The sequence below is a fragment of the Equus przewalskii genome, chromosome 25, assembly GCF_037783145.1.
Source record: "Equus przewalskii isolate Varuska chromosome 25, EquPr2, whole genome shotgun sequence".
NCBI lineage: Eukaryota > Metazoa > Chordata > Mammalia > Perissodactyla > Equidae > Equus > Equus przewalskii.
The window spans coordinates 34,570,064-34,596,508 of record NC_091855.1 but is presented as its reverse complement, the minus strand read 5'-3'; the positions used below and the strand labels follow the sequence as shown (position 1 = coordinate 34,596,508).

At 37.5% G+C, this 26,445-nt stretch overlaps 1 protein-coding gene across 4 annotated transcripts in view; it reads left to right on the top strand.

Annotated features, from left to right (window-relative positions):
• TRIP11 (thyroid hormone receptor interactor 11) overlaps positions 1-26,445 on the top strand; it is a 64,354-nt gene that overhangs the window by 13,445 nt on the left and 24,464 nt on the right. For all 4 annotated transcript variants that reach the window (XR_011533102.1, XM_008530197.2, XM_008530196.2 and 1 more), the window contains 10 exons: positions 2,753-3,031; positions 5,407-5,475; positions 7,152-7,317; positions 8,646-9,011; positions 11,733-11,773; positions 12,337-12,423; positions 15,108-15,320; positions 15,905-18,925; positions 21,948-22,088; positions 22,693-22,886. Coding sequence is in view for 3 of the 4 variants with exons in the window: in XM_008530197.2 (XP_008528419.1) it covers positions 2,753-3,031; positions 5,407-5,475; positions 7,152-7,317; positions 8,646-9,011; positions 11,733-11,773; positions 12,337-12,423; positions 15,108-15,320; positions 15,905-18,925; positions 21,948-22,088; positions 22,693-22,886 (4,577 nt within the window). In the remaining variant the exon portion in view is untranslated. The remainder of the gene's footprint in view (positions 1-2,752; positions 3,032-5,406; positions 5,476-7,151; positions 7,318-8,645; positions 9,012-11,732; positions 11,774-12,336; positions 12,424-15,107; positions 15,321-15,904; positions 18,926-21,947; positions 22,089-22,692; positions 22,887-26,445) is intronic.

Here is a 26,445-nt window from a genome sequence, read left to right as displayed (position 1 = left end):
AAGAAGAAAAGTCTTTATATAAAATATTGTCAGGCATCTGTTGCTTATAATTTCTGGTTTTATGAAACCTAATTCCCTATCTGTTTACCCAAAATTGTTTTAAATCAGTGGATCATTGCTAATGACATTCCTTTTTTTAAAAAGTGATTTTAACTACAAGTGTTAGTATATGTTGTATTGGCATTTACTTGGTCTCCCGTGGAAAAACAGAATATTAAGTATTTTATAGTAGACTTATACTGTTCTATAAATGGATTAGTTTGCTGGAAATGGTTATTTTGGAAATGGCTTATCTTTGCTGAGCTGTCCTCATATAGGGATTATATAATTTAACCAATGTTATTGTGAATCCTTAAAATATAGACTGTATCCCCATGTTTCGTTCTGTTGAATTCTCTTTTATTTAGTACATAAGTGGAATTCAGTAGATACGTCTATTTAATTGAACCATTGCTTGTTTTATTATCCATTTGGGTGTTCTTCAGCTTCTTAATTAAATGTTCATATCTACCATAACTTCATATTTGGGTTTTTAAAATTTAGGTAGATTGATTTCTAGTTCCTTTAGTGACATACTAAGATGAAAAATACAAATAAACCACATTAAAGATAAATACAGACATTTAAAAAAGAACTTAAATTTCCAATCTTTTGGAAATTGATTTCATAAAATACGATAAAAATGGGTTACTACAAAAATAAGATGAATATAAAAAAGCAAAGTTACAAGTTCAAATTAAACTCAAAAGCCCACTTTTTTTTTTTTTTTTTTAAAGTTTCAGCAGGTATAAGATTACTCTGCCAGATTGCTTTAAAACTCTTCAAGCCTGACTCCTTCAACTTCTGTCCTTATCTTGTCATGGACTGCTAGTGGAAATTCCTGGTGTCAGTCCATGACTACGCTTTGAGCAGCACTGACTTACAGGTGTTAGAGTAGAGTGGTAGTTCCCACCCAGGGTTTACAGCTGAATCATAAGTGACACCTTAAAAAAATATGCATGCTCATGTCCTCCAGAAGATTCTGATTTAATGTATTGGGAAGGGGTCCTTCTATTGGTATTTCCCAAAAACTCACTAGGTGATTCTGGTGCTTACATCCCAGCTGAAAACACTGCTCTGGAAAGTCTCGGCATTTTATTTTCTACTTAACTATTGATATTAGAGGGCAAATTAAGCATTCAAGTTTAGAAATGCCTCTGTGTTATTAGAGCTTGCACTTTTTAACTCTACAACTTAATATGTATGTTGTATAATGAGAACTTTCTTTGTATTATAACTATTTGAAAAAATTGTACATTTCAGTACTTTTTAGTAGAATGAAAGGTAATATATGAATATTCTTTTCTTCTTTCTTTTTTTTTTGTGAGGAAGGTTGGCCCTGAGCTAACATCTGTTGCCAGTCCTCCTCTTTTTGCTTGAGGAAGATTGTCCCTGAGCTAACATCTGTGGCAGTCTTCCTCTGTTTTGTATGTGGGATGCCGCCACAGCACAGCTTGACGAGTGGTGTGTAGGTCTGCACCTGGGATCCGAACCCACAAACCCTGGGCTGCCAGAGCAGAGCACGCGAACTTAACCACTGTACCACTGGGCCGGCGCACATGAATATTCTTTAGATCTGCTATTTTCTGAACCTGTTTGCTGCCCTCATTGTGACGTTCATATTCCCCAAAGATGCAGTCTGCCTCATGTCATTTATGGGAAATGAATGAAACTTGTACACTACCAGAAATCTCCGTTAGAGAAGGGCCTCTGATACGAAAAACCTGTTTGTTATGACATTTGACATAGTTGCGTTTGGTTTTTGTTTGTCTAATTGCTTGATGTCACACATGTAGATATACTTACTTGTTGGCTATCTCCTCAGTATCAGGTTTTCCTCAGTTGTGGCAGCATGTCTTCTGGACTAGTTTGAGTGTTTTACAGAAAGCTTTTTTCAGCTCTCTAGCTTACTCACTTTTATGTTTTGAGTAATCTCTCACTCAGAATGGATGTGGCATTATGTTAAGTCCTGTGTTCATAACCTCTTTTGGACAATGACTTGGTATTGTCAGCCTTCAGTTAAAACTTTGCTCAGGGTTTCTGAATTTTTATACTGTTCTGTCCCTGAGCAGAGCCGATTTTCACTGGCCGCTCTGCCAAGGCTAATGCCAAAGCCTCTTTAAGTGTGTTGTGATTTCCTTTCAAGACTCATGGGCTAATAAACATGGGCTCACTGTGTTATCTTATCTGAGAAGATTGGATTAATAAATCAAAGTGTCCTTCCAGCTGTGTTGTGCAGACCAGTACAAAGTTACTCCTGATTCATGGTGCATTTTAAGGCTAAATTTAGCAATAATTGGTTAGGTAAGACTCTTCCAACAGATATTTTAAGGAAACTTTCCGATGCATAGACTGACGCAGCTTTCATTTTCTCATCATTTGAGCTTGGATAATCACAAACAGAACCCTAAGAAATTGCCTGTACTACCTGAGATGTAGAAGATAGTAAACCTATGTTTGAGAAATTCGTTGCTTTAGTTAACACATAAGTGAAATTCTGATCTTCATACTATTAGAAACATTAACCTTGTTTGTTTTTTAAATAAAAATGTTATGGTCGAGATGTCATAGAAGGCTTGGATTCAGTTGATAGAGTACCATCATTGGATAATCTTAAACAAATTATTAGAACGTTTAACGTTATGAATCTATAAAAAGATCAATGTGATGATTTTAAAATACCTTCTCTAAAATGAGGGTTGTAAATATATAGGTGGAAATCAGCCATCTTAAAGCCAGACAGATTGCGCTACAGGACCAGCTGCTGAAGCTGCAGTCAGCCGCGCAGTCAGTGAGTTCGGGAGCTGGCAGCGTACCAGCAACCACTGCGTCGTCTTCATTTGGCTATGGTGTCAGCCACCATGCTTCAGCTTTCCACGACGATGACATGGACTTTGGTGACATAATTTCATCGCAACAAGAAATAAACAGATTATCAAATGAAGTTTCAAGACTTGAGTCTGAAGTTGGCCATTGGAGGCATATTGCTCAGGTAGGTAAAATTTTCCCGACTTTGAAAACTATGAGTGAGTAAGAATACTGGTCCGTGTGGAGCTTTGGTATTGCAAAGAACCCTGGACTGGGAAATGGAAAACCTGCATTCAAATTCTGCTGCCAGTGACTTTCTCAGTGATTTTAGTCAGGTTATCTTTCTGTCAGCCTCAGTTTCCCCTTCTGTATAATATTTGGAAGAAATTTTCAAAAAAATTTAAAGCAGCAGAACCACGTTTCAGCAGAACCGTGTTTAAAATAAAAAGTTATAAGGCCAGGGCTTAAAGAAAGTGGAACTGGAGTTGCTGTGGTTTAACCGGTGCCTTTCCCCCTGGAGTCCTTGAGGCTGCTTGGTTGGAAGCTGGGGCTCCAAGGAACCAGATTGGACACTGTGTGCGTAGATGATGTTTGAGGTTCCTGTTTGCATTAGTTATGTGCAAAATGAAAATCTGATAGTGTTGTAAAATATGTTAAAGTATTTTGTGTTGTTTCTCGTGCATTAGAAATTAAACCCTTGCTATCTTGGGCTGTAAACTTTCCTCCAGGGAGCACTTTTTTGTCATACAGATGAGATTTTCTATACTATTGAGGTTGTCAATAGACATGAGACCCAGAATAAACCGGAACATTGTTCATTTGGATTTAATTTCATCAGTGTAGAGAAAAATAAAATATATAAGTGAGGGGATTATTTTCTGTTTTTGTCACTGTAGTCTAAGGTGAGGGAGAAATGCTCCCAATTAAAATGACTTCCTTGCTTCTCAAGTTGCTAGACATTCCCAATACCCTGTGTAAACCTTGGAGAGGATGCTGTGTGTGTTCATCTTCTCTCTAAAAAGTAGTAGTTCCTAAGCTCTGTATGTGTGAGAATGACTTTGGGTACTTGGTAACTGAATTCCCTGTCCTCCCTGCAGGGGTTAGGATTGTGTAGCCTATTTCAGGGTGTTGGAAACTGCATTCAAACAGGTAAATACCCCAGGTGCTTGTGATAACCTGAGGAACTCATTTCAAGAAACATTACTTAGGGTAAGAGTTCATAGAGAAGAGATGGACTTTTGGTTGGTTTTACTTCAGCGTGTCTTGAATGCCCACTATATGACAGACCTGTACTGGCATATAAAGATGAAAAAGACATGATTAGGACCTTTCAGGGGACTTAATTTTCTAGCAAGGCATAATGAAAATTAATATTTGTACTATACTTGATGTTTCCATATATACTATCATACTATATATTATATGATCCTTAATGACTATGTGTGGTATTTGTTACCTCTATTTTGCAGGTAAGTGAAATAAAAATTTAGGTAATGTACTCATTGTCCCAGTGATTAAGTTGTGATTGAAACACATGTCTTTCAGCTCCAAATCCTGTGTTCTCTCCATTATACTGTGTTCCTTCTTTCATCCAGAGAGCAGCTTTTGGTTCCTTAACGCGTTGTATGGCCAGCCCTGGTGGTCTAGTGGTTAAGATTCACTGTTCTCACAGCCACGGCCCGGGTTCCTTTCCCACTCAGGGAAGCACACCACCTGTCTGTCAGTTGTCACACTGTGGCGGCTTTGTGTTGCTGTGATGCTGAAAACTATGCTACTGGTATTTCAAATACCAGCAGGGTCACCTGGGGTGGACAAGTTTCAGTGAAGCTTCCACACTAAGATAGATTAGGAAAAAGGACCTGGCCGCCCACTTCTGAAAAAATTGGCCATGAAAACCCTATGCATGGCAGCAGAGCATTGTCTGAGATGGGCTGGAAGGTGGGAGGATGGTGCAAAAAGACCGGGCAGGATTCCACTCTGCTGTCCACAGAGTGGCTAGGAGTTGGAATCTACTCGGTGACACTAACAGCAAAACACACTGTATAGTAAATGTTAATAAAGATGAATGAGCAATATACAGCTTTGAATGAGAGGAGAAGAATCCAGAAGTTCTTTTATTTACTTGTCAAACCAAAGGTTATTCTATATTGGGATAGAGATCTTCTGGGTAAAATCATTTAAAAAAGATTTTTACTGGGTTATTATTAGCGTTAATATTGGGTAACATTCCATTTTAGAAATTATCTTTTAGGAAGCCGCTTGATTATCATCAAATTTACATTTTGTTAAGCTAAGTAAAATATTCAATGATATTTTCCTTCTTACCTTATGAAAGTGTTGTCTCCCCAATCAGTTAACAAACTCTTGAATGGTATCTCTTAGTTATTATGTGTTACTCACTATTAGACGAGGTTCTTTAAAAGGTACTTGGCATTCTTTAAGCAGAATTTGTCTGGGAAATGCCCCTTTTTTGAAAAGTATCTTTTAATAAAGTTAGTTTTTGACTTTCTGTTTTATGAGAAAATCAAAATGTTTTCTCATTCTCTTTTTCTGGTCTAGACTTCTAAAGCACAAGGATCAAATAGCTCTGATCAAGATGAAATCTGCAAACTGCAGAATATCATTAAGGTAAGGCAGATTGTTGGAACAGTGGCTGTTAGACATCTAAAATTTGCTTATTGAAAGTATAAGCCTAAATTAGCAAGAGGCTCTGTTATAAAAGTCATTATATAGATTATGATGTTTGTTTCTTTTTATCATTTTGTATCTTTGTTCTTTATGCCAAGTAAAGTACATAGAAATGTCTTTCCAAAATCATTTGGTTTTGAATTTTTATTTATTAGGTAGTTTATATTTCATTAGTCTCCATTTTCTATTGTATCTTGTAAAACAGTCTTTATTTATTTTTGTTGAGGAAGATTGGCCCTGAGGTAATATCTGTTGCCAATCTTCCTCTTATTGCTTGAGGAAGATTCACCCTGAGCTAACAGCTGTGCTAGTCCTCCTCCATTTTTGTATGTGGGATGCCTCCACAGCATGGCTTGATGAGCAGCGTGTAGGTCCTTGCCTGGGATCTGAACTGGCAAACCCCAGTCTGCCAAAGCAGAGCATGCAAACTTAACCGTTATGCCACTGGGCCTGCCTAAAAACGAACTTTATTAAAACAAAATTCCAAGGTTGCTGAAGTTTCAAGGTTTAGGGTTAAAGGTTAACAAAATAAAATGCTAATATTATTCTTTGTAAATTGTTATTTTCCCTTGCTGGTGGAATTTCGCTAGTTTGGTGTGTAAATTATTGTCAGGTACCGAATGTCTAGTTTTGGATTTTATTATTATTGTAGTACTAGGGTGGGTGGGTTCCCAAGTCAGTCTTGTGTCTGAATCCTGGCTCTGCTGTTTACCAGCTGTTCTACTTTGGGAAGGTTACTTAACCTTTACAAGCTTCCATTTTGTCATCAGAAAAGTAGGTATCATCATGATACCTCCCATAGGATTGTTGTAGAGATTTAAATATAAAGCTCCTTGTCAAGTGCTGACAAAAAAGTAAGTGCATCGGATGAAAGAGTAACTTCACTTGTCATCTCAGGAAATAGAAGCTAATTGTAGGTTAGGATTCTTGGTTACAAGCGACAAAAAGCATCTTACTGGAAGGACCCAGGGTAGTCTTTCCAGAATTGAAGGGAGAGTTGAGCATTTTGACCTTGGGAACGACAGGAAAGGGAACAGCGTCACGGATCTGGGCAGTGGGGCACAGTGGACAGACTCTTCAGGGTGCAGCTATCAAATGCTCCTGGTCCATCCAGGTTCCCTCTTTGAGAGACTCAGCTCAAGATCCAGGTTCCTAGGAGAGAGAGTAGTGGTCTCAACTTGGGTACAAGGCAGCTTGGTTGACAGTCTGAGGTCCCATCGAGACTGGTCGAAGGAAAGGCTGAGCGGGAGGGTAGGGGTAATAGAACAACAGGTCCAGATGGGCCCGAGGCTGACACTGATGTTGTTGGAATATTTTGTTAGCAGGAGTTCATGGTCACACATACTAAGGAAAAAGATATTTTTGCTTGCTTTTTGTTTCAGTTTTTTCTTCTTGGTGTTCCATCATTAAAAGTAGAAAAACTGTTTTGAAAGCCCAAGAAAGGAAAAGGTGGAGTCTTTCACAATTGTCCACATTTGGGGCCTGTGTTTAAGTTCTTTTCAGCCTTAGCATGTTCAGAGAATTATTTTAATAATAACGGACTTTTGGACAACAGTGAAATAGCTTAGGTAAATTCATTGATTATACATGTGGTTAACTTTGTTCTTTTTTTTAAGGAACTTAAGCAGAACCGAAGTCAGGAAATTGATGACCATCAACATGAAATGTCAGTATTGCAGAATGCACATCAACAGAAATTGACAGAAATAACTCGTCGGCATCGAGAAGAATTAACTGACTATGAAGAACGAATTGAGGAACTGGAAAATCTGTTAGAACAAGGTTATTAATTTCATTAATTTAGCATATTAGATGACATAATTAAATGGCAAACCTCGCACTATAAGACTAGAACACTGATATAAACTTGGACTGACTTCTAAAGAATAAATGATTAGTTCTGCTCATCTGCCAGAAATTTGCAATGGCATCGCTATTGTCAATATTCTGCAAAGATGGAAAGGTCTTTTTGCCTTTGTGGTAAATAGTTATAATACAGAGATTTCTTTGCATTGTTTGGTGTATTTTCACTTTGTTTCAAACTCAGATACATAGGCTAAATACTAAAACATATTCTATTCAAATAATAGCTTTCCTTAACTATTTATTTTAAAATGCTTTATTGTAATAATTAAGCTTTTTAAAAACAATTTTTAAACTTTATTTGCAACAAAATTGAGAAGGAGATACAGAGATTTCCTTTATACCCCCTAATCCCCCTCATGCGTGGCCTCCCCCCATATCAATATCACTCATCAGAATGGTACATTTTTTACCAAGGATGAGCTTACATTGATACATCATTATCACCCAAAGTCCATAGGTTACTAGGGTTCACTCTTGGTGTGGTACATTCTATGGATTTGGACAAACATATACTGACACGTATCCATCATCATCATATCATACAGAGTATTTTCACTGCCCTAAAAATCCTCTGTCCTCCATCTACCATCCCCACAACCACTGATCTTTTTATTGTCTGCGTAGTTTTGCCTTTTCCAGAATTGTCATACAGTTGGAATCATGGAGTATGTAGCCTTTTCAGATTGGCTTCTTTCACTTAGCAAAATGCGTTTAAGTTTCCTCCATGCTTTTCATGGCTTGATAGCTCATTTCTTTTTATCACTGAATAATATTCCATTGTCTGGATGTACCACAGTTTATTCACTTACCTGTTGAAGGACATCTTGGTTGCTTCCAAGTTTTGGCAATTATGAATAAAGCTGCTGTAAACTTCCTTGTTCGGGTTTCTGTGTAGCTGTAAGTTTTCAGCTCCTTTGGGTAAATACCAAGAAGTACGATTGCTGGATCATATAAGAGTATATTTAGTTTTGTGAGAAATCACTAAACTGTCTTCCAAAGTGGCTGTACCATTTTGCGTTTCCTCCAGCAGTGAATGAGCATTCCTGTTGCTCCAGATCCTCACCAGCATTTGGTGGTGTTAGTGTTCCAGATTTTGGCCATTCTAATAGGACCATAGTGTTACCTCATTGTTTGTACTTTCCTTTTCAAGCCTTTCAAGTTCTAATCTCTTAGTTGTGTATAGCAAGCTATTTATCTCTTGGTACTTGACATTTGAGGTCCTTGATTTTATGTTTATGTTCCAGGTGGCTCAGGAGTTGCAGTAACTGATCACTCTAAAATCCATGAGATGCAAAAAATTATTCAAGTTCTACAAACTGAAAAAGTAGAGTCTACAAAAAAAATTGAAGAACTTGAGGATAAAATAGAAGACATAAGTAAAAAATTGTCTTCTGCAGAAAATGACAGAGATGTTTTGAGGAAGGAAAAAGAACGACTAAGTGTGGAAAACAGACAAATGATGGAAGAATGTGAAAGCTTGAAACTGGAATGTAGTAAATTGCAGCCTTATGCTATGAAGCATGGTGATACTGTGACAGAGGAGAAAACAATTCTTCCACAGAGTACATCAGTGGAAGAACAAGTGTTCAGACTGCAACAAGCACTGTCTGGTATATGATGTTTGGAACTTCTAATTGGTGTTTCATTGCATACTAGTTGTTTTTAGAGACAAACACTTGAATAACTGAGTACTTCATGGAAATGGAGTATTATGGAAATCACCCTGTGGATTTGAGTAGAACTGTTTGTTTTGGATTCAGTCCTATAATTAATAGATCACAAATAAGAATTTTCTGCTAAAAAGGGTGTAACTATTGGCTAGGTGTCTCTCAACCTCCCTTCCTCATCCTTTAAGTATTTACATGAAACTCATTGATTTAGGGGGCCATGTAGACTTCTGAGAAATGATTGTGTAGACGTTTGTTGGGAGAGGAGGTATGAGTCTGTTTCTGTTAATCTATACAGACCAGATACTTCCTGTCACTCCTGAGGGCCCAGACCCTGCAGCCTACTGTCTTTGAAATTCTGTATTACCTTTCGAAATGAGGTTTTGTGTGTAAGCAGACCTGACAATGGTAAGAGCCATAGGTCTTCCACCATTTTCCATTCTCAAGATGGTATTTACTTACCATACCAATGTTGTGTGTTATAAAAAATAAGTATTAAGTGAAATAGGCCAAACACCACTATTCATTCATGCCAGAAAAACATAATGGAAACTTTTCAAGATGCATTTTATTTTGTACTTTGTTCTATTCTCATTATATAAACTCTGACTTTATGAACTTGTTCATTCCTGCTTTGAAAGTTTCTAGTCCTTGTGTACTGGTGACTCCCCCACATCTGTATTCCTCACCTAGTTGTTTATCATGAGCTCCTGACCTGAATGGTTAACTCTATAAATTCAAATTAAAGTTAGGGTCAAAGTCATGTCACTGTGGCCGCCTCCCCCTCCTCTTTTCCCTACCTTGGTGATTGGTGGCGTTTCCCAGTCTCCCAAAACAGGAAATTTGAATCCCTGTAGATTCCATGTCCTTAGCTTCTCTCTGATTTGGTGATATTTCAGGATTGTACCCCAGAGGAGCTCTAGGTGTTTCTCGCAGGTGCATCAGTCCTGGAAGCTGCTATGAAGGCAAAGGGAATGCTGTGCAGTGGGCTTCTGGACTTCTTTCTCATTGGACTTCAATCAAAGTAGTTCTGCTCTTTTCCAAATAAATTTCTTTATTTAACGTATTGGGTGATCTGTACGAGTTTCTTTGCTTTGAAAGCAAACCTCCTGCTCTCGTCCTTCCCTTTCTTCCATCTCCACTGCCGCTGAGTAACTTCAGCCAATCAGAGTTTCCTTTTGCCTGTTAACTATAGCAGTGTCCTAATGGAGCAGAATAGCATGGTGGTTAAGACCATGACTGGGTTAGAATCTAGCTTCATGGCTAACCAGCTGACCTTGGGCAAGTTAGTGAACATCTCTGTGCTTTGGTCTTTTCATCTATATGGTTGGGATAATAATGCCATCTTCTTCAGAGTTGTAGTAGTAGTAATGAGGATTTTATGAGTTACTAGCCGCAAAGTTCTCTTTAGAGCAATGTCTAGCCCATTGTGAGCATTATAAAAGCATTAGCTGTTGTTACCCCTGGTGTCCATGATTCCTCCTTCAATCAATTTTTTTTTCTTTCTGCAGCCAGAATGACTTTTCAGAAATGCAAAGCAGGTTACTCCCCTGTTTTTAATACTTTGTAGCAGCTCCCTGTGAGCTTCAGCATAAAGTCTGCACCTCCTAGTTGGACATACACTGTCTTTCATGATCTGGTCCCTGCCTACTTCTTTAGTTTCAGCTCTTCCCTTTCTCCTAACCTAAGCTTTAGCCATATTGAACTTTCTCTGTAGCTCCTTAGGTCATCAGTGTTGTCTCAGCTCTGTCGCCTTAGTACTGGCTGCTTTCTCTGTGTGGAGTGTCTCTGTGTTTCTTTCTGCTAACTTAATGTATTAAGATTCAGTGCAGGTGTTGTATCCACTGGGCGGTACCCAGTGCTGCGGCTTCCCTCGCCCCATTGCCCCCCACCCAGTCTGCATTAGGTGTTGGCCCTTTTTGCTTTAGCAGCACCTTGTGCTCCCTGTATTGCACTGGACTGTAGTCCTGTGTTTACTAGTTTGTCTTCTCTGAATTGTGAGCTCCTTGAGAGCAAGCAAGGACTAAGTTTTTCCATCTTATTGTCTAGCAACTGACCTCATAGTAAATGCTTAATATTACCTGAATGAACAGTGAATTACTTCCTTCAGCTGAATTCATGGTATTCTGTCTTTGTGTTCTTCTAGAACCACTTGTATTTCTGAGTCTATCCATAATACCAGATTTAACTGCCTTTTTACCAGTAGTCGTGTTTAACTCACTTTAGATAATTGAGAGGTTATTGTAGTGTTGTGGTGTAAATGTACATTCTTGTTTTTAAGTTTTTTCCCCCAATCTCAGTCCTTTGACTGTTTCCTGCTTCATGAACTAAACAACTCATTTTGAAACATGTTGTTAATGTTTTTATTAAGGCAATAACTTACGACTCATCTAGAATGCAATTATAATTCTTTCTTATGCTATGCCATAGAATTGGATTTTAACATAGTTTCCAACTGGCATTTATATTTTGATTTCTTTGGTATACTCAAAATAGAAATATAAAATAACAAAAATACATTTCACTGAAAACTGTTAGGACTTGCCACTTGTGCTTATGAATACACTTTATTTTAATTGGGTTTCATTTCTGAGTTTAATATAGAAGGTAATTATTAAGTTACTTTAAAGAATTTTAATGTCACATTTATTGTTGTTTTTACAGATGCTGAAAATGAAATAATGAGACTAAGTAATTTAAACCAGGTAAACTCATTTTAAGAGAGAAAGCTTTTGGCATTGGTTTACCAAGAAAAAGTATTTTGATTATTATAGTTGCTTATTTTATGTTTTTTACAAATTCATTTGAACTTATCCTAGGAACTTTCATCTTAGTAATTGTGTGTTTGCTGATTAATAATAGAAACTTTTTGCATCATAAAATGACATAATTTGAAAAGTTGGATAATTGAAAAATGCAGGTATAATTCTTTGAAAATTAATTTGACAAATGTATGCAGAGACAGTGGAAGCAGATCTGCTACCGAAGTGAGGGATGCATTTTGATTGCCCTTAAGGAATTCAGAGAGTAGTTTCTATTTCTGATGACTACAGGATATTTTATAAGTGTATTTACATATTTTTTCAAATGTAATAAATCCTCTATAAGAATGTCTATAAAATGAGTGACTGCCTTTAGATGGGTCAGTGTTGCATGCTTATAAATTTTATGTATCACTAAAGAAAATGCACAGTTGTGTAGCTTGCTTGCTTTTTTGTAAACTTGAAATTTCTTATTATCTGAAAACACTGTTTTAACATTTTTATAGGATAACAGTCTCACTGAAGACAATCAGAAACTTAAAATGCATGTCCAAGTTTTAGAAAAAGAGAATTCATTATTGAGTCAAGAAAAGGTGGGTGCAATAAAAATGGGGGAAGAATTAAAATGGTGTATATGTTGTAGATCACGGCTAAGGGCCAGTTTATATCAAAATGGAGTGTTTAGTTCTTGAGAGTCCTGAAGATAAAGGTGATCTCATTGATGCTTGTTAGGCCAGGTTGGAGTACTTGGGCAAGGTTCATAGTGTGAGAGGCTGACCAGAGCTTATATTCAGAGATAAGCCGGTAGGCCCACAGATACGAGCAGAAAAGATGGTAAAGGCTGTTATGGTTTCAGATGAAGTCCTGACAGTAGCAACATACACAGGTGGCTCACAAGTTTGGAGTGGCAAACTATAGTAATTGTACGTACTGTTATATGCTCCAGAATGTGTCTAATGTGGTGGATAGGAATTTCTTAGTGGTGAGAGGTAAAATAGGGACATTCTTAGCGGTAGAAGTAGGGTCTGTTTTGTGTATCTTGATAGCAAGGATGGAGTAAGATTCTGTAATGCAGTGTTGAATATGGGGAGAGGTATTTTTATGTTTGTACCACTTGGGAGTAATTCATTGGCTGAGGCAGGTGCTTAAATATAGGATAGTTGTAAGCTGGTATTATGAAGTTACAGGCCAGTATCTCAACTTACTTTAAAATCTTCAGTTTTTAAAAGTAACATATACTGGTGTGTACATCCAGTAATACATGCTGAAAAATTTCAGACAGTACAAGTGGAGTGTCCTTCACACCTCTGTTGATTGGCCTCTTTCCCAGAGGCAGTCTTTCTTACCAGTTTCTTATATATCCTTCCAGACTATATTTATCCATGTATGATTATTATGTAAGTAGCTTCTTAAAAAGTACAAATGTTAGCGTAGTATACATACCTGCGTGTTATATTTTCAGCGTCCTTCCACATTAGTTTATAAGCAATGTTTCTTAAAGGGTTGCGATTGGCATTTAGGTGGGAAAATTCTTAGTTGTGTACACTGTCCTGTGCATTGTAGGATCCTTGCCCTCACTCTTTCTACCCACTGAAAGCCAATCGTGTCTCTCAGTCATTTTTGTATCACTATATTATATATTTTTCTCTGTTCTTCTCTGCTCCCAGTGTGTTCTTCTCCTTTGCTTGTTCCTCTCTAACTGGCCTAGGTATACTTTGTAGTTTGTAGATCTCTGCACATATCTGATAGGATCTGTACCTTCTCATGATATTGTGGGTTCTGTAGCTCTTCCCCATAGCTGTTTCTCTTTTCTTTTGGTGTTAAAGTAATCCATCGTAACTCTTCCTTGAGTTGTGTCTGCTGTGGATCTGCGTGTTGCTTAAGAATGCCAAAAGGATCTGGAAGGTTGTGTGTGTTCTTAAGATCCTGATAAAAATGCTCGTGGTTCTCCTAATTCAACAGATAACTTGAGAAACCCAGAAGAGAATGCTATTTCCATCTTGTAATTGTAGTTCAGAGTAATCTTGAGTTGGAAGAAGAATGCGAATCTGAGGCAGATGTTCCAATATAGTGTTCATTGGTCTCTTTTGTACAGTATATATTAGACTATTTGTAGAAATTTTATATTCTTATTTACTTTAATAAAGTAGATTCCATAGAAGTTTGATTTTTAAAAATCTCTGTCAATGAAAGAAGGCTTTACAGCGGTTGGGAGTTTATCACAAACATAATCAGAATTTGAAATAATGTTGAAGCATAGAGAACTGCCCTACTTCTGGGGTTTTGGAGGAAAAGCATTAAGTACCAATAGACCAGAACATAAAATATATTTTAAAAATCATATTTTAGATAGATCTTTAGGAACGTTAGTTTTGAGAGAGGTGAACCTAGTCTAGGCTCAGGTTAGAAGGTAAAGGATGGAAGGAGGGTGCTTTTTTTTTTTTTTGAGGAAGATTAGGTCTGAGCTAATATCTGCCACCAATCCTCCTCTTTTTGCTGAGGAAGACTGGCCCTGAGCTAACATCCGTGCTCATCTTCCTCTACTTTATATGTGGGACACCTACCACAGCATGGCTTGCCAAGCGGTGCCATGTCCGCACCCGGGATCCGAACTGGTGAACCCAGGGCCGCTGAAGCAGAATGTGTGCACTTAACCGTTGTGCCATCGGGCTGGCCCCAGAAGGAGAGTACTTTTTTGGGTCAAGAAAAGCTTTCGTGTTCTGATGGAAGCCAATAATAAGAGTAATTCCTTAATGAGGGACAAGAAGCCTTTTATTTTCTAATTAGAGAGGACAAACTTTAGAGTGAATGAGTGTTAATTCTTTACCTTTTTGTCTGTGACTCCTGGTGACTAGATGTTAGGGAATGGAAGTGAAGAGAGCCGGAAGACTTGGGACATTTTGAATAGTACGAGTGTAGTGGGAGGGAAGGGGGAGACCGAATGGAAGCAGCAGTGGGAGTGGGATGGGGAAGGCTCTCAAATGGGAAAGCTTTTGTATAAAGAAGTTGGAGCCAGAAGATGAATTTACCATCGTTCCATCTTGACTAGGGTTATAGAAATGTTTTTCTTGAAGCTGCAAATAAAATTGCACATGAATGAAGGCTGTGGTTTGTTGAATTTTGTGTATCATTGCTGGGGTATTATTCAATAATATTTCCAACGCAGAGAATCTAAAAATAGATTCCCAAGTTTTGTTTATATATATGTTTTTCATCTTTTGGTGTCTCTTCTTCCAGTTGACAATATGTGTTGTTTTTTTCCCTTTTATCTTTTAAGGAAGAACTTCAAATATCACTTTCTAAATTGAACAATGAATATGAAGTAATTAAAAGTACAACTACAAGAAATATGGATTTGGATTCAGAATTACGTGATTTAAGACTTAATTTAGAGGCAAAAGAACAAGAACTCAATCAGAGTATTACTGAAAAGGAAATACTGGTCGCTGAGTTAGAAGAATTGGACAAACAGAACCAAGAAGCTACAAAGGTAACACCATATAAAGACAGCTTGGCAATGCATTCTACTCGGCAGACTGAACACTGGATTAACAAGGCAAAGTGATTGGTGTGATTTAATTAATATTTTAGTTCAGTGTGCTCCATAGTCATGGAAATTGACAAACTTTTTCTGTAAAGTGTTAGATAGTAAATATTTTTAGCTTTGCAGGCCCTGTAGTCTCAGTTGCAACTATTCAACTCTGCGGTTTTGATACATAAACAAGTAAGCATGGCTCTGTTCCAATAAAACTTTATTTACAAAAACGGGTGGCAGGCCTGATTTAGCCCGTCTGCTGTAGTTTGTTGACTTCTGCTCCGGTGTTTAAAAGTTGAAAATAAACAACAGGTATCAATTACCTTCTTTGGTTTAAGATTGTAGTCTCTAAAATGCTAAATAAATTTGCTGTAAGATGTTAGTAAATAATGTTGTTGGGATTAAAATTTTGTTTTAAGAATGATTAGAAATATCTAAGATTATTCTCCTGTTCTGTATGACATTCTATAAAATTTTCTTTAGGTACTAAAAATGAGAGAACGTTCTGAAGTTACCATGCAAATTAATTTTTCTTTCAGCACATGATTTTGATAAAAGATCAGCTATCAAAACAACAAACTGAGGGAGATAGCATCATCAGTAAACTGAAAAAAGATCTAAATGATGAAATAAAGAGAGTTCATCAACTTGAAGATGATAAAATGAACATTACTAAAGAGTTCAATGTGCAGAAAGAAAAGTTAATTCAAAATGAACTGGTCCTAAGTGATTTGCATTTAACCAACCAGAAACTTGAGGATAAAGTAGAAGATTTAGTAGATCAGTTAAATAAATCACAAAAAAATAATTTAAACATCCAGAAAGAGAACTTTGAACTTAAGGAACATATTAAACAAAAGGAGGAGGAGCTTTCTAGAGTCAGGGATGAGTTAACTCCGTCTCACAATCAGGACTCTCACAGTAATTGTAAGGATGACTTACTTCAAGAAAGGGAAGCTGAAGTGAGAAGCTTAAAGCAAAATCTCTCAGAAATAGAACAGCTCAATGAAAATTTTAAAAAAGTTGCTTTTGATCTCAAAATGGAAAATGAAAAGCTGGTTTTAGCTTGTGAAGATGTAAGACATCAGTTGGAAGAATCTATTGCTGGTAACAATCAGATTTCTCTGGAAAAAAACACTATTGTGGAGGCTCTAAAAATGGAAAAAGGACAGTTAGAGGCCGAATTGTGTCGGGCTGAAAAGAGGCTGTTGGAAGATGCAAACAAGTATGAGCAAACCATCAAAGAACTGTCTGCTGCGCGGAATTTGAGCGCCTCTGCTTTACAGCTGGAACAGGAGCGTTTAGTTAAACTTAACCAAGAGAAAGACTTTGAAATAGCAGAACTCAAAGAGAAGATTGAGCACATGGATACTGATCATAAAGAAACTAAGAAAATGTGGTCATCTAGTTTAGAAGAGCAGAAGCAATTGACACAACTTATAAATGAGAAGGAAATTTTTATTGAAAAACTTCAAGAAAGAAATTCAGAGCTTCAGGAAGAATTAGATGAATATACTCAGGCCTTAAGAAAAAATGAAATTTTAAGACAAACCATAGAAGAAAAAGACAGAAATCTTGGATCCATGAAAGAAGAAAACAATCATCTCAAGGAAGAACTGGAACGACTCCGAGAACAGCAGAGTCGAGCTGCGCCTACGGCTGAGCCTAAAACCCTTGACAGTATCACAGAGCTAGAGTCGGAGGTATCGCAGCTGAATACAATAAAGGACAGTCTGGAAGAGGAAATCAAACATCATCGAAAGATCATTGAAGATCAGAACCAGAGCAAGGTGCAACTACTTCAGTCATTACGGGAGCAGAAGGAGGAAATGGATGAGTTTAAATACCAACATGAGCAAATGAATGTCACACACGCCCAGCTCTTGTTAGAGAAAGATGAAGAAATTAAAAACTTACACAAGACAATTGAACAAATCAAAACCCAGTTACATGAAGAAAGACAGGACGTTCAAACAGAGAATTCTGATATTTTCCAAGAAACAAAAGTTCAGAGCCTTAATATAGAAAACGGAAGTGAAAAACATGATTTATCAAAAGCTGAAACTGAAAAATTAGTAAAAGGAATAAAAGAACGAGAATTGGAGATTAAACTTCTAAATGAAAAGAATATATCTTTAACTAAACAGATTGATCAGCTCTCCAAAGATGAAGTTGGTAAACTGACTCAGATTATCCAGCAGAAAGATTTGGAGATACAGGCTCTGCACGCTAGAATGTCTTCAGCTGCCTACACCCAGGATGTAGTTTACCTTCAGCAGCAGCTGCAGGCCTATGCTATGGAACGAGAACAAGTGCTGGCTGTTTTGAGTGAGAAGACTAGGGAAAATAGCCATCTAAAAACAGAATATCACAAAATGATAGACATAGTTGCTGCCAAAGAAGCAGCCCTCATTAAGCTGCAGGATGAAAATAAAAAATTGTCCACTAGATTTGAGAGTAGTGGCCAAGATATGTTTAGAGAAACCATTCAGAATTTATCACGTATCATTCGAGAAAAAGACATTGAAATAGATGCGTTAAGTCAGAAATGTCAGACCTTATTGACAGTTTTACAAACATCCACCACTGGTAGTGAGGTTGGAGGTGTTAATAGCAATCAGTTTGAGGAGCTCCTACAGGAACGTGATAAATTAAAACAACAAGTGAAGAAAATGGAAGAGTGGAAACAGCAGGTGATGACCACGGTACAGAACATGCAGCGTGAGTCAGCCCAGCTTCAGGAGGAGCTGCACCAGCTGCAGGCACAGGTGGTGCTTGACAGCGACAATAGCTCTAAGTTACAAGTGGACTATACTGGCCTCATCCAGAGTTATGAGCAGAATGAAACCAAACTCAAGAATTTTGGGCAGGAATTAGCACAAGTCCAGCACAGCATAGGGCAGCTTTGCAATACTAAAGATCTTCTCTTAGGAAAACTTGATATTATTTCACCTCAGCTCTATTCTGGACCATTGCTTACTTCCCAGTCAGCAGAGTCTCTTAGAACAAGTAAGTCTGACGCATTGAGTGAGTCTTCTAAACAAGAGATAGAAGAGCTAAGAAAGTCACTCCGGGAGAAAGATGAAACCATAAGAACTCTTCAGGAAAATAATCACAGATTGTCTGATTCCATTGCCGCCACATCAGAACTAGGAAGAAAAGAACATGAACAAACCGATTCAGAGATAAAGCAGCTAAAGGAGAAACAGGATATTTTACAAAAGTCACTTAAGGAAAAAGACCTCTTGATCAAAGCCAAAAGTGATCAGTTACTTTCTTTAAATGAAAATTTCACTAATAAGGTGAATGAAAATGAACTGTTGAGGCAGGCCGTCACAAACCTGAAAGAGAGAACATTAATTTTAGAAATGGACATTTGCAAACTAAAAGGGGAAAACGAAAAAATAGTAGAAACATCCAGGGGAAAGGAAACAGAGTATCAGGCACTACAGGAGACTAATATGAAGTTTTCTATGATGCTGCGAGAAAAAGAGTTTGAGTGCCATTCAATGAAGGAGAAAGCGCTTGCTTTTGAGCAACTGCTAAAAGAAAAAGAGCAGGTATGTTCTGCATGGAGTTTTCTAGAGGGAAGTTGGGGTGGAGGAGCTTTTTTAGTGTGTGTGTTTATTGATGTTATCTTTGAAGAGGAATATGAATTTGTGTAGAAATATTTATTTCAAGATACTGTGATTCGTTCTAAATAAATTTTCCAAATTACTGATATTTCCAAATATTTTTATTACTAGATTAATTTTATTACTAGATTAATTTTATTACTAGATTACTAGATTAATTTATTATTAGGTTAATTAATTACTAGATTATTACTAGATTAAGTAGAAAAAAGAGTTTAGTAGCAGTATTTTTCTTTAGAAAATATGTGTACAGAGGGAGTTCTGAAGTTATTCCAGTTTAACCACATTTTAGGCCTAGTTCAGTAGCTGGTGGTAGTGATTAGTGTTTTAGAGATCCTTATATGTGAAGGGAAGCTGTGTGAAATGTATGTTAGCGTCTTTGACGATCTGCAGGAAGAAATACATTTCACATTGTGACACAGTAAGCACTTGTGTGCGCGCGTGTGTGTGTGTAAAACTGAAACAGAAGTTTCAGGAAGCAAAAATTCTCTTACTACATGTGATCCTCCATTAAACAGAGTGCTGGAGGACCCATTAAAGTGATTTTTAGGAATCAGTCAGTCACAGCCCAGTATTTGAAAAGTGTTAGCCTTGAGTAGTGCTTTTCACAGGGTAGGCTCAGTAAATATTCTAACCCCACTTCTGTCACTGGTGTGAACTTTCAGTGTGTTTTGATCTTACTGGTTTGTTTATTCAGCCATAAAATGGAGGGTTATAGCAGTTATATTTAAAGTGTCAGTAGTTTTGTTTTGTTTTTTGCTGAGGAAGAGTCCCCCTGGACTAACATCTGTTGCCAATCTTCCTGTTTTTGTATGTGGGATGCCACCATAGCATGGCCACCGATGAGTGGCGTAGGTCCTGCCTGGGAGCTGAACCCAGGCTGCCAAAGCAGAGCACACCAAACTTAACCACTAGGCCATGGGCTGGCCTGTCGTTCTTGAGATATTGAAATTTTTTTTTTTTTGTGGCTATTATTTATTTTTTAATTGAGATTCATAATAATTTACATCATTGCGAAATTTCAGTTGTACGTTATTTCTTGTCTGTCACCACATAAGTGCTCCCCTTCACCACCTGTGCCCACCCTCCACCCTGCTTCCCCTGGTAACCACTAAACTGTTTTCTTTGAGATATTGAAATTTTTGCGTGCAGTTGATTGTAGATTTTAGTGAGAATGTACTGAAGACCTCCTAGTACATCATATGATGATAGTTGCTGTGTAGCGCTTTTTTGGTAGCACCTTTTTACTCTATTTCTGTACTTTTCGTGGTAGAAATTTAGAAAAGGAATAAGGCAGAACAGTGGAATATTCAGTAAGTGCTTCTTGAGCATTTACATGCTGCCAGGCACCTCATACAAGATGATATAACTTCTTTTGCTAATTATGTTTTCTGAGAGTCTTAGATTAAAGTTTGGGAATGGTTGATATAGTTTTCACTTGATAGGAAAAGTCATGCCTCATTTTCACCTTCTTTCCATCTGATGAAGTAGGTCCGCTGATGGTGTTGAGGTGTCCGCCTCCTTTCAGGTGTGGCTTCTGAGCCTCGTGTTTGACCAGTCTGCAGTGAGTGTGCCAAGGACTCTTGGAGGGCAGGAGCTTTCTGTTGCATGCTGACCAAAATTGGCTGCAGCGTCTTTGGGCTGAAAGAGTGTAATAGAGGAACGTAGAACAATGAAGTATTCCTTTTCATATAGTCTTTCCTTTTGTAGTTTTAGCGTCTTACGCAGTGTAGTTCTGTCTCATCGACATTTCTGGGTGTAGAGTGTGCAGGCTTACTGAAGGCTCGTCTGTCTTTCAGGAAGCTTCTGTAAGTTAAGTCATACTGAAGTATTGTATTTGAGGGTAATTAGCATAAACGAATTAATTTCTTCCAGTACACTCTATAGTTGAAGGGTACCTTTATTATATTTTGAATGTAATAAATAGCATCTTTTTTTAGGAAGAAAGGGATGTTCTCAAGAGGAGAGCTTTAATTTTCAAGGGTTCTTTCTCTGTAATATGAAAAATTTTTTAACTGAAAAACCTGTTTGGCAAATAATGCCCTCGCTATTCAGGAGGGGGTATTGAGATAAAAGGAACAAGTGGTTTCATGTTTTGGTTTTGATGATTTGTCCTGGGGGGACACAGTATATATTCTTAAAGAAATGGAACATTTACATGAAAATTTAAAATAATACCAAACTGTAGCTTCATATGATATACATATTTAAACAGAGAAAAGAATTGGCTGTAGACAGCCTGACGCTTTTTTGTGCTTTTTAGAATTCCAGCTATTGTCTTACATTTATGGCCCTACTTTTGCGATGAAGAGTTATCTTTGTTCTGTTGTCGTTAATATATTATATGGAATGCATTCAGGAATCAGTTTTCACAGCTGTCTAGCAAGATATCATTCCAGAGTTGCTTTCGTTAAATTGTTGCCAAAATGTCCTTTTAAAATGGGCTGTGCATATGAATTGACTTCCCTTTCTTTCCTCTGCCAGCAATTTGATCTGACAACTATTCCATATGCTGATGAATGGACACGCACACGCACACGCACACATGTACACACTCAAAATTTTCTCGGTGATTTGGGAGTGTTTGTTGTGTAGGGTAAATCTGAAGAGATTGTGTCTTTTGAGTTCTTTTAAAAACATTTCTAATAAACTTTTTCTTTAGGAATAGTTTTAGATTATTAGAAAAGTTATAAAGATAGCAGAGAGTTCCCATATACCTCACACCCAGTTTCCTTTATTTTTAAATCTTACTTTACCGTGGTACATTTGTAACAACTGATAAACTAATGTTGATACGTTATTATTAACTAAAGTTCACACTCTATTTGAATTTCTTTAAAATATATATATATAGTATATATTATATTTAATATGAAGAAATGAAATGAAGAAATGTCTTTTTTTAAGTATATTTTTCTTTAAAGCTAAAGTTATTTCTTTCCAAAAGGGCAAGACTGGTGAGTTAAATCAACTTTTAAATGCAGTTAAGTCAATGCAGGAGAAGACAGTTATGTTCCAGCAGGAGAGAGACCAAGTCCTCTTGGCCCTGAAGCAGAAGCAGATGGAGAACACCGCTGTGCAGAAGGAGGTACGCTTTCCCGCTGAGGAAACAGTGACTCACACGCTAGGTTCAATAACCGTTAACTAAGAAAACTGTAAAGATTATCAGTTAGAATGAATTTCTCTCTTAGGTGGTTTTTTCCTTCATCTTCCTCTGATGTGCTGTCATAGAATTTTGATCTCCCAGAGTGCATTTTGTTTTCAAAAGTGAAAACCTTGATCTAATCATTATGTTGGATACCTGAAACTAAATTATACCTCAATTTTTTAAGAAAAGAAAGAGAAAAGTGAAAACCATGGCATGTCTTGAATATAGGAAAAATTTCCCACCCATGAATTATGAAAAAAAATGAGATTTACTCATTTGATGTCACAAAAAGCCTAGTACTTTGTATAATTCCTTTTTCCGTTATAGCCACAAGGAATGAGATCTTACAAAGTAAACCTTGCAAATGAGCAGTCAAGGTTTCAGGAGACTTTTTTCCTAGAATAAATAGATCTTGCAGTGTGAGGAATTAGTACACAATTAATACAATTCAGTAACGGGAAAGAGATTTGATAACAAAGTGGCTTGTAGGCAGGGAGAAGGGAGCATTTTACAAAAGAAAAATAAAGAAGTATCCTCTGCCTAGGTTCAGCATTTACGGGAGAAAGAACTACGGTTAAACCAGGAGCTGGAAAGATTGCGTAACCATCTCTTAGAGTCAGAAGATTCTTATACCCGTGAAGCTTTGGCTGCAGAAGATAGAGAGGCCAAACTAAGAAAGAGAGTCACACAGTTGGAGGAAAAGCTAGTTTCATCCTCTAATGCAATGGAAAGTGCAAGGTAACTCTTTCATTTTTTTAGCATTAACATTAACTGAACGCTTCTTAAGTGGCAGACTCAAGCATTTTTCATGTTCCCTCGTTTTATTCACACAGAATTCGTTGTCTCCATTTTACACACTAAGAAGCTGAGCGTAAAGAGGTTTAGTAACCTTCATGAGCTAGGCACACAGTGTGTGTGTGTGTGTGTGTGTGTGTGTGTGTGTTTCACAGTCGGGTCTGCCACTCTTAACCAGATCTGGTATGCAAACCGAGGTTCTTCTGCATCTTAACCATTACCCTAGATAATTGCTTCTCATCATTTTAGGAGTTTAGACTTAAATTCTCACTGGTTTACTTAGCTTCGTCAGGCTCCCAAAGAACTAATTTAATTTGCATGATTTTATTTTGAATCAAATGCGCTAAGGCTGAACAAGGTCTGGATAGTAAAAGGGAGAGAGTAAAGGAGGCGGCACGGTGGAGACCTAGGTCAGTGTGAGTTCACTCTTGGTTTATTTGAACTTTGAAGTGACCAGGTCCCTTCTTATGTATCTTTACATTTTATTTCTCTCAATAAAATGGGTTTTTGTTCTTTTTACAAAAACATTTTCCATTTCACGAAAATCACATAAACCAAAAAGAACATAAAGCCACAGTCTTACCCACGCAGAGATAGTCTTTTGTTGTACCTTGTATGCTTGTACACACCTGTGTATATATTATATATATTTTTTAAAGCACAATTGAGATCATACTATTCATACTATTTTGTAACCTGCTTCTATCACTTAATAATATGAGTTTTCTTGGGGCTGGCCCAGTGGCATAGTAGTTAAGTTCGTGGGCTCACTTCAGCAGCCCTGGGGTTCGCAGGTTCAGATCCCGGGTGCAGATCTGCACACTGCTCATCAAGCCATGCTGTGGTGGCATCCCACATACAAAATACAGGAAGATTGGCACAGATGTTAGCTCAGAAACAATCTTCCTCAAGCAAAAAGAGGAAGATTGGCAACAGATGTTAACTTAGGGCCAATCTTCCTCACCAAAAATAAAAGGGGGGGGGGGTTTCCAGAACACATTAAGCCATGTGTTTCTGCAGTATCATTTTATGCCTACATAGTATCCATTATTTGGATTTGCCATAATTTCTTTAATTCAGTCATTTATTATTGGACATTTAGAGTAGTTCAGCTTTTCAAAATACTAAGAGTGCTGTCATGATATCCCAAGATAGGTATTTTTTGTGTTGATGACTGATTATTTCCTTAGCTTAAAGTTTGAGAAATGGAAGTTCTAATTCAAAGGCCATTTCTAAAACTTTTTAAATGTACTGCCAAATAATCTTCCAAAGAAATCATATCCATTTATATTTCCATTAGTGATATGTTTATCTTTTTATCTTTTTATAATGTATGATGCTGAGAGAGATAAAAGAAGATATTATTTCTGTTTGCAAAGAAGTTATAGGCCAGTGGAGACAACACTTTTTTTTTTTTAAGATTTTATTTTTCCTTTTTCTCCCCAAATCCCCCCAGTACATAGTTGTATATTTTTAGTTGTGGGTCCTTCTAGTTGTGGCATGTGGGATGCCGCCTCAGCATGGCCTGATGAGCAGTGCCATGTCTGCACCCAGGATTTGAACCGGTGAAACCCTGGGCCACTGAAGCAGAGTGCGTGAACTTAACCACTTGGCCATGGGGCCAGCCCCGAGACAACACTTCTGAGGGTAGCTCCTCCTCTCCTTTTGTAGGGTGTATTATTGTGCCTTCAGACGCAGAAGGAAACTTGTTTAAAATGAGAATTAAAGCAGTGAGTGAGCATTTGTGTATGTGTTTCACACTGGCAGAAATGCCAAAACATCCTCAGCCTATAAAATTGATAATCTTTCCTTTCAATTTTCAGGTCTTTATTTTCCTTGATTAAAATTGTTTCCAGTCTCTGCCCCCTTTCACTTACCCTTCATAATTGCCAGAATAACCATTGTTAAGTAGAGCTGTGATCTGGTTACTTCTTTTTTCAAAACCAGGGTAGACTCTTGTGATTTGGTCCCTGGCTATCTACCACCTTAATCTTATTTCTCCCTAGCGTCTACATCCAGCCAAACTGTGTTACTCGGTTCTTCAGATAGAGCTACTATTTTCCTATTTCTTTTTCTTCTACTTCTTCATTTCATATTCTTTCTTCTACCTGAAGAGTAGACCTGGGTCCAGCCATGGTGGCATAGTGGCTAAGTTTGGCACGCTCCACTTTGTTGGCCAGGGTTCGGTCCCCAGGTGTGGACCTACACCACTTGTTGGTGGCCATGCTGGGGCATCAGTCCTCATACAAAATAGGGGAAGATTGACACAGATGTTAGCTTAGGGTGAAACTTCCTCAGCAAAAAGAGGAAGATTGGCAACAGATAGTAGCTCAGGGCAAATCTTCCACAGGGAGGAAAAAAAAGGAGTAGACCTGATCCCTAACAGTTTTTCTATTAATCTCACCTTCAAATAGCATTTCCTTCATAAAGAATGCTTTTTTTAGCATTCCATTCCTCAAATCCAAAACCAAACCCTGGTGTGAGACTTTTCCTTTGAATCTGCACAGTACTTCATTTTAGTCTTTGATAGGGCGCTTATATTTTACTTTAGGGTACAGATAATTGTTGAACTGTCTTACACTTCCTCCCGCCTAGTGAAGTGTAAGGTTACTGAGGATGGGATGATGCCATTTATTTTGTACCCTTACCACATCATATGTTCTTAAACATAGTTTAATAGATGTTCAGTAAATATTTGTTGTATTAGTAACTCTAATCTACAAACCAGATTATGGTGTTTTGAGCCCTTGCTTAACAATAGTAACACCTGGTATTTATTAACTTTTTGAGTGACGTCACAGCTGATTTCATCCTTACAATCACCCTTTGAGTGATTTGCTAACCAGCAAAGTTGAATCAAGTCCAGGGACATTTGAGGGCAGAGCTGTCTCCTGATTATCAGTTTACTGCTCTTTCCACAAGAGGGTGCTGTTGGGTAAAGTTTCTTCAAAGTAAGTTGCTCTTAATGGGCTTTAATGGGTTGCTTTTGAGTAACAATTTAACTGGACATTAAAATCCCAGCAAAGGCTATTGCAGTATTTTGTGTGTAATCAGTATACATTAAGGAAGTGCATCAGTGACATAAGCCTGCATAGGCGCTATATAAATCCCTGAGGGATCTCTGATTTATTATTTGGAGTAGGTGTAGCGGTTATAATAGTTAATGTAAGCAGGAAAAAAGGATGATAGTAAAAGATAATTAACTAGTAATCAGAGCAGTTAATCAGTGGGATAGCCTTTCGAAGTTGTGAGTTCACCATGATTTCAAGTGTCAAAAGCACGGAGGTGTCGTAGAGTCCGTTGCTTGTTGGGTTGGAATCTAGACAAAATGACTTCCAAGGTCCCTTACAACTTGCAATTTTATGATAAAGTACATCTTAGAGGTTTAGTCTGGAAACACGAAAGTTCCAGGCTATTTGTAAGTTTTTCTTATGCTGATGTTTCTTTTTTAGCCCAGTTTTGTCATTGCAGTGACTGCTATTTGTTCAGTCACTTTCACAGG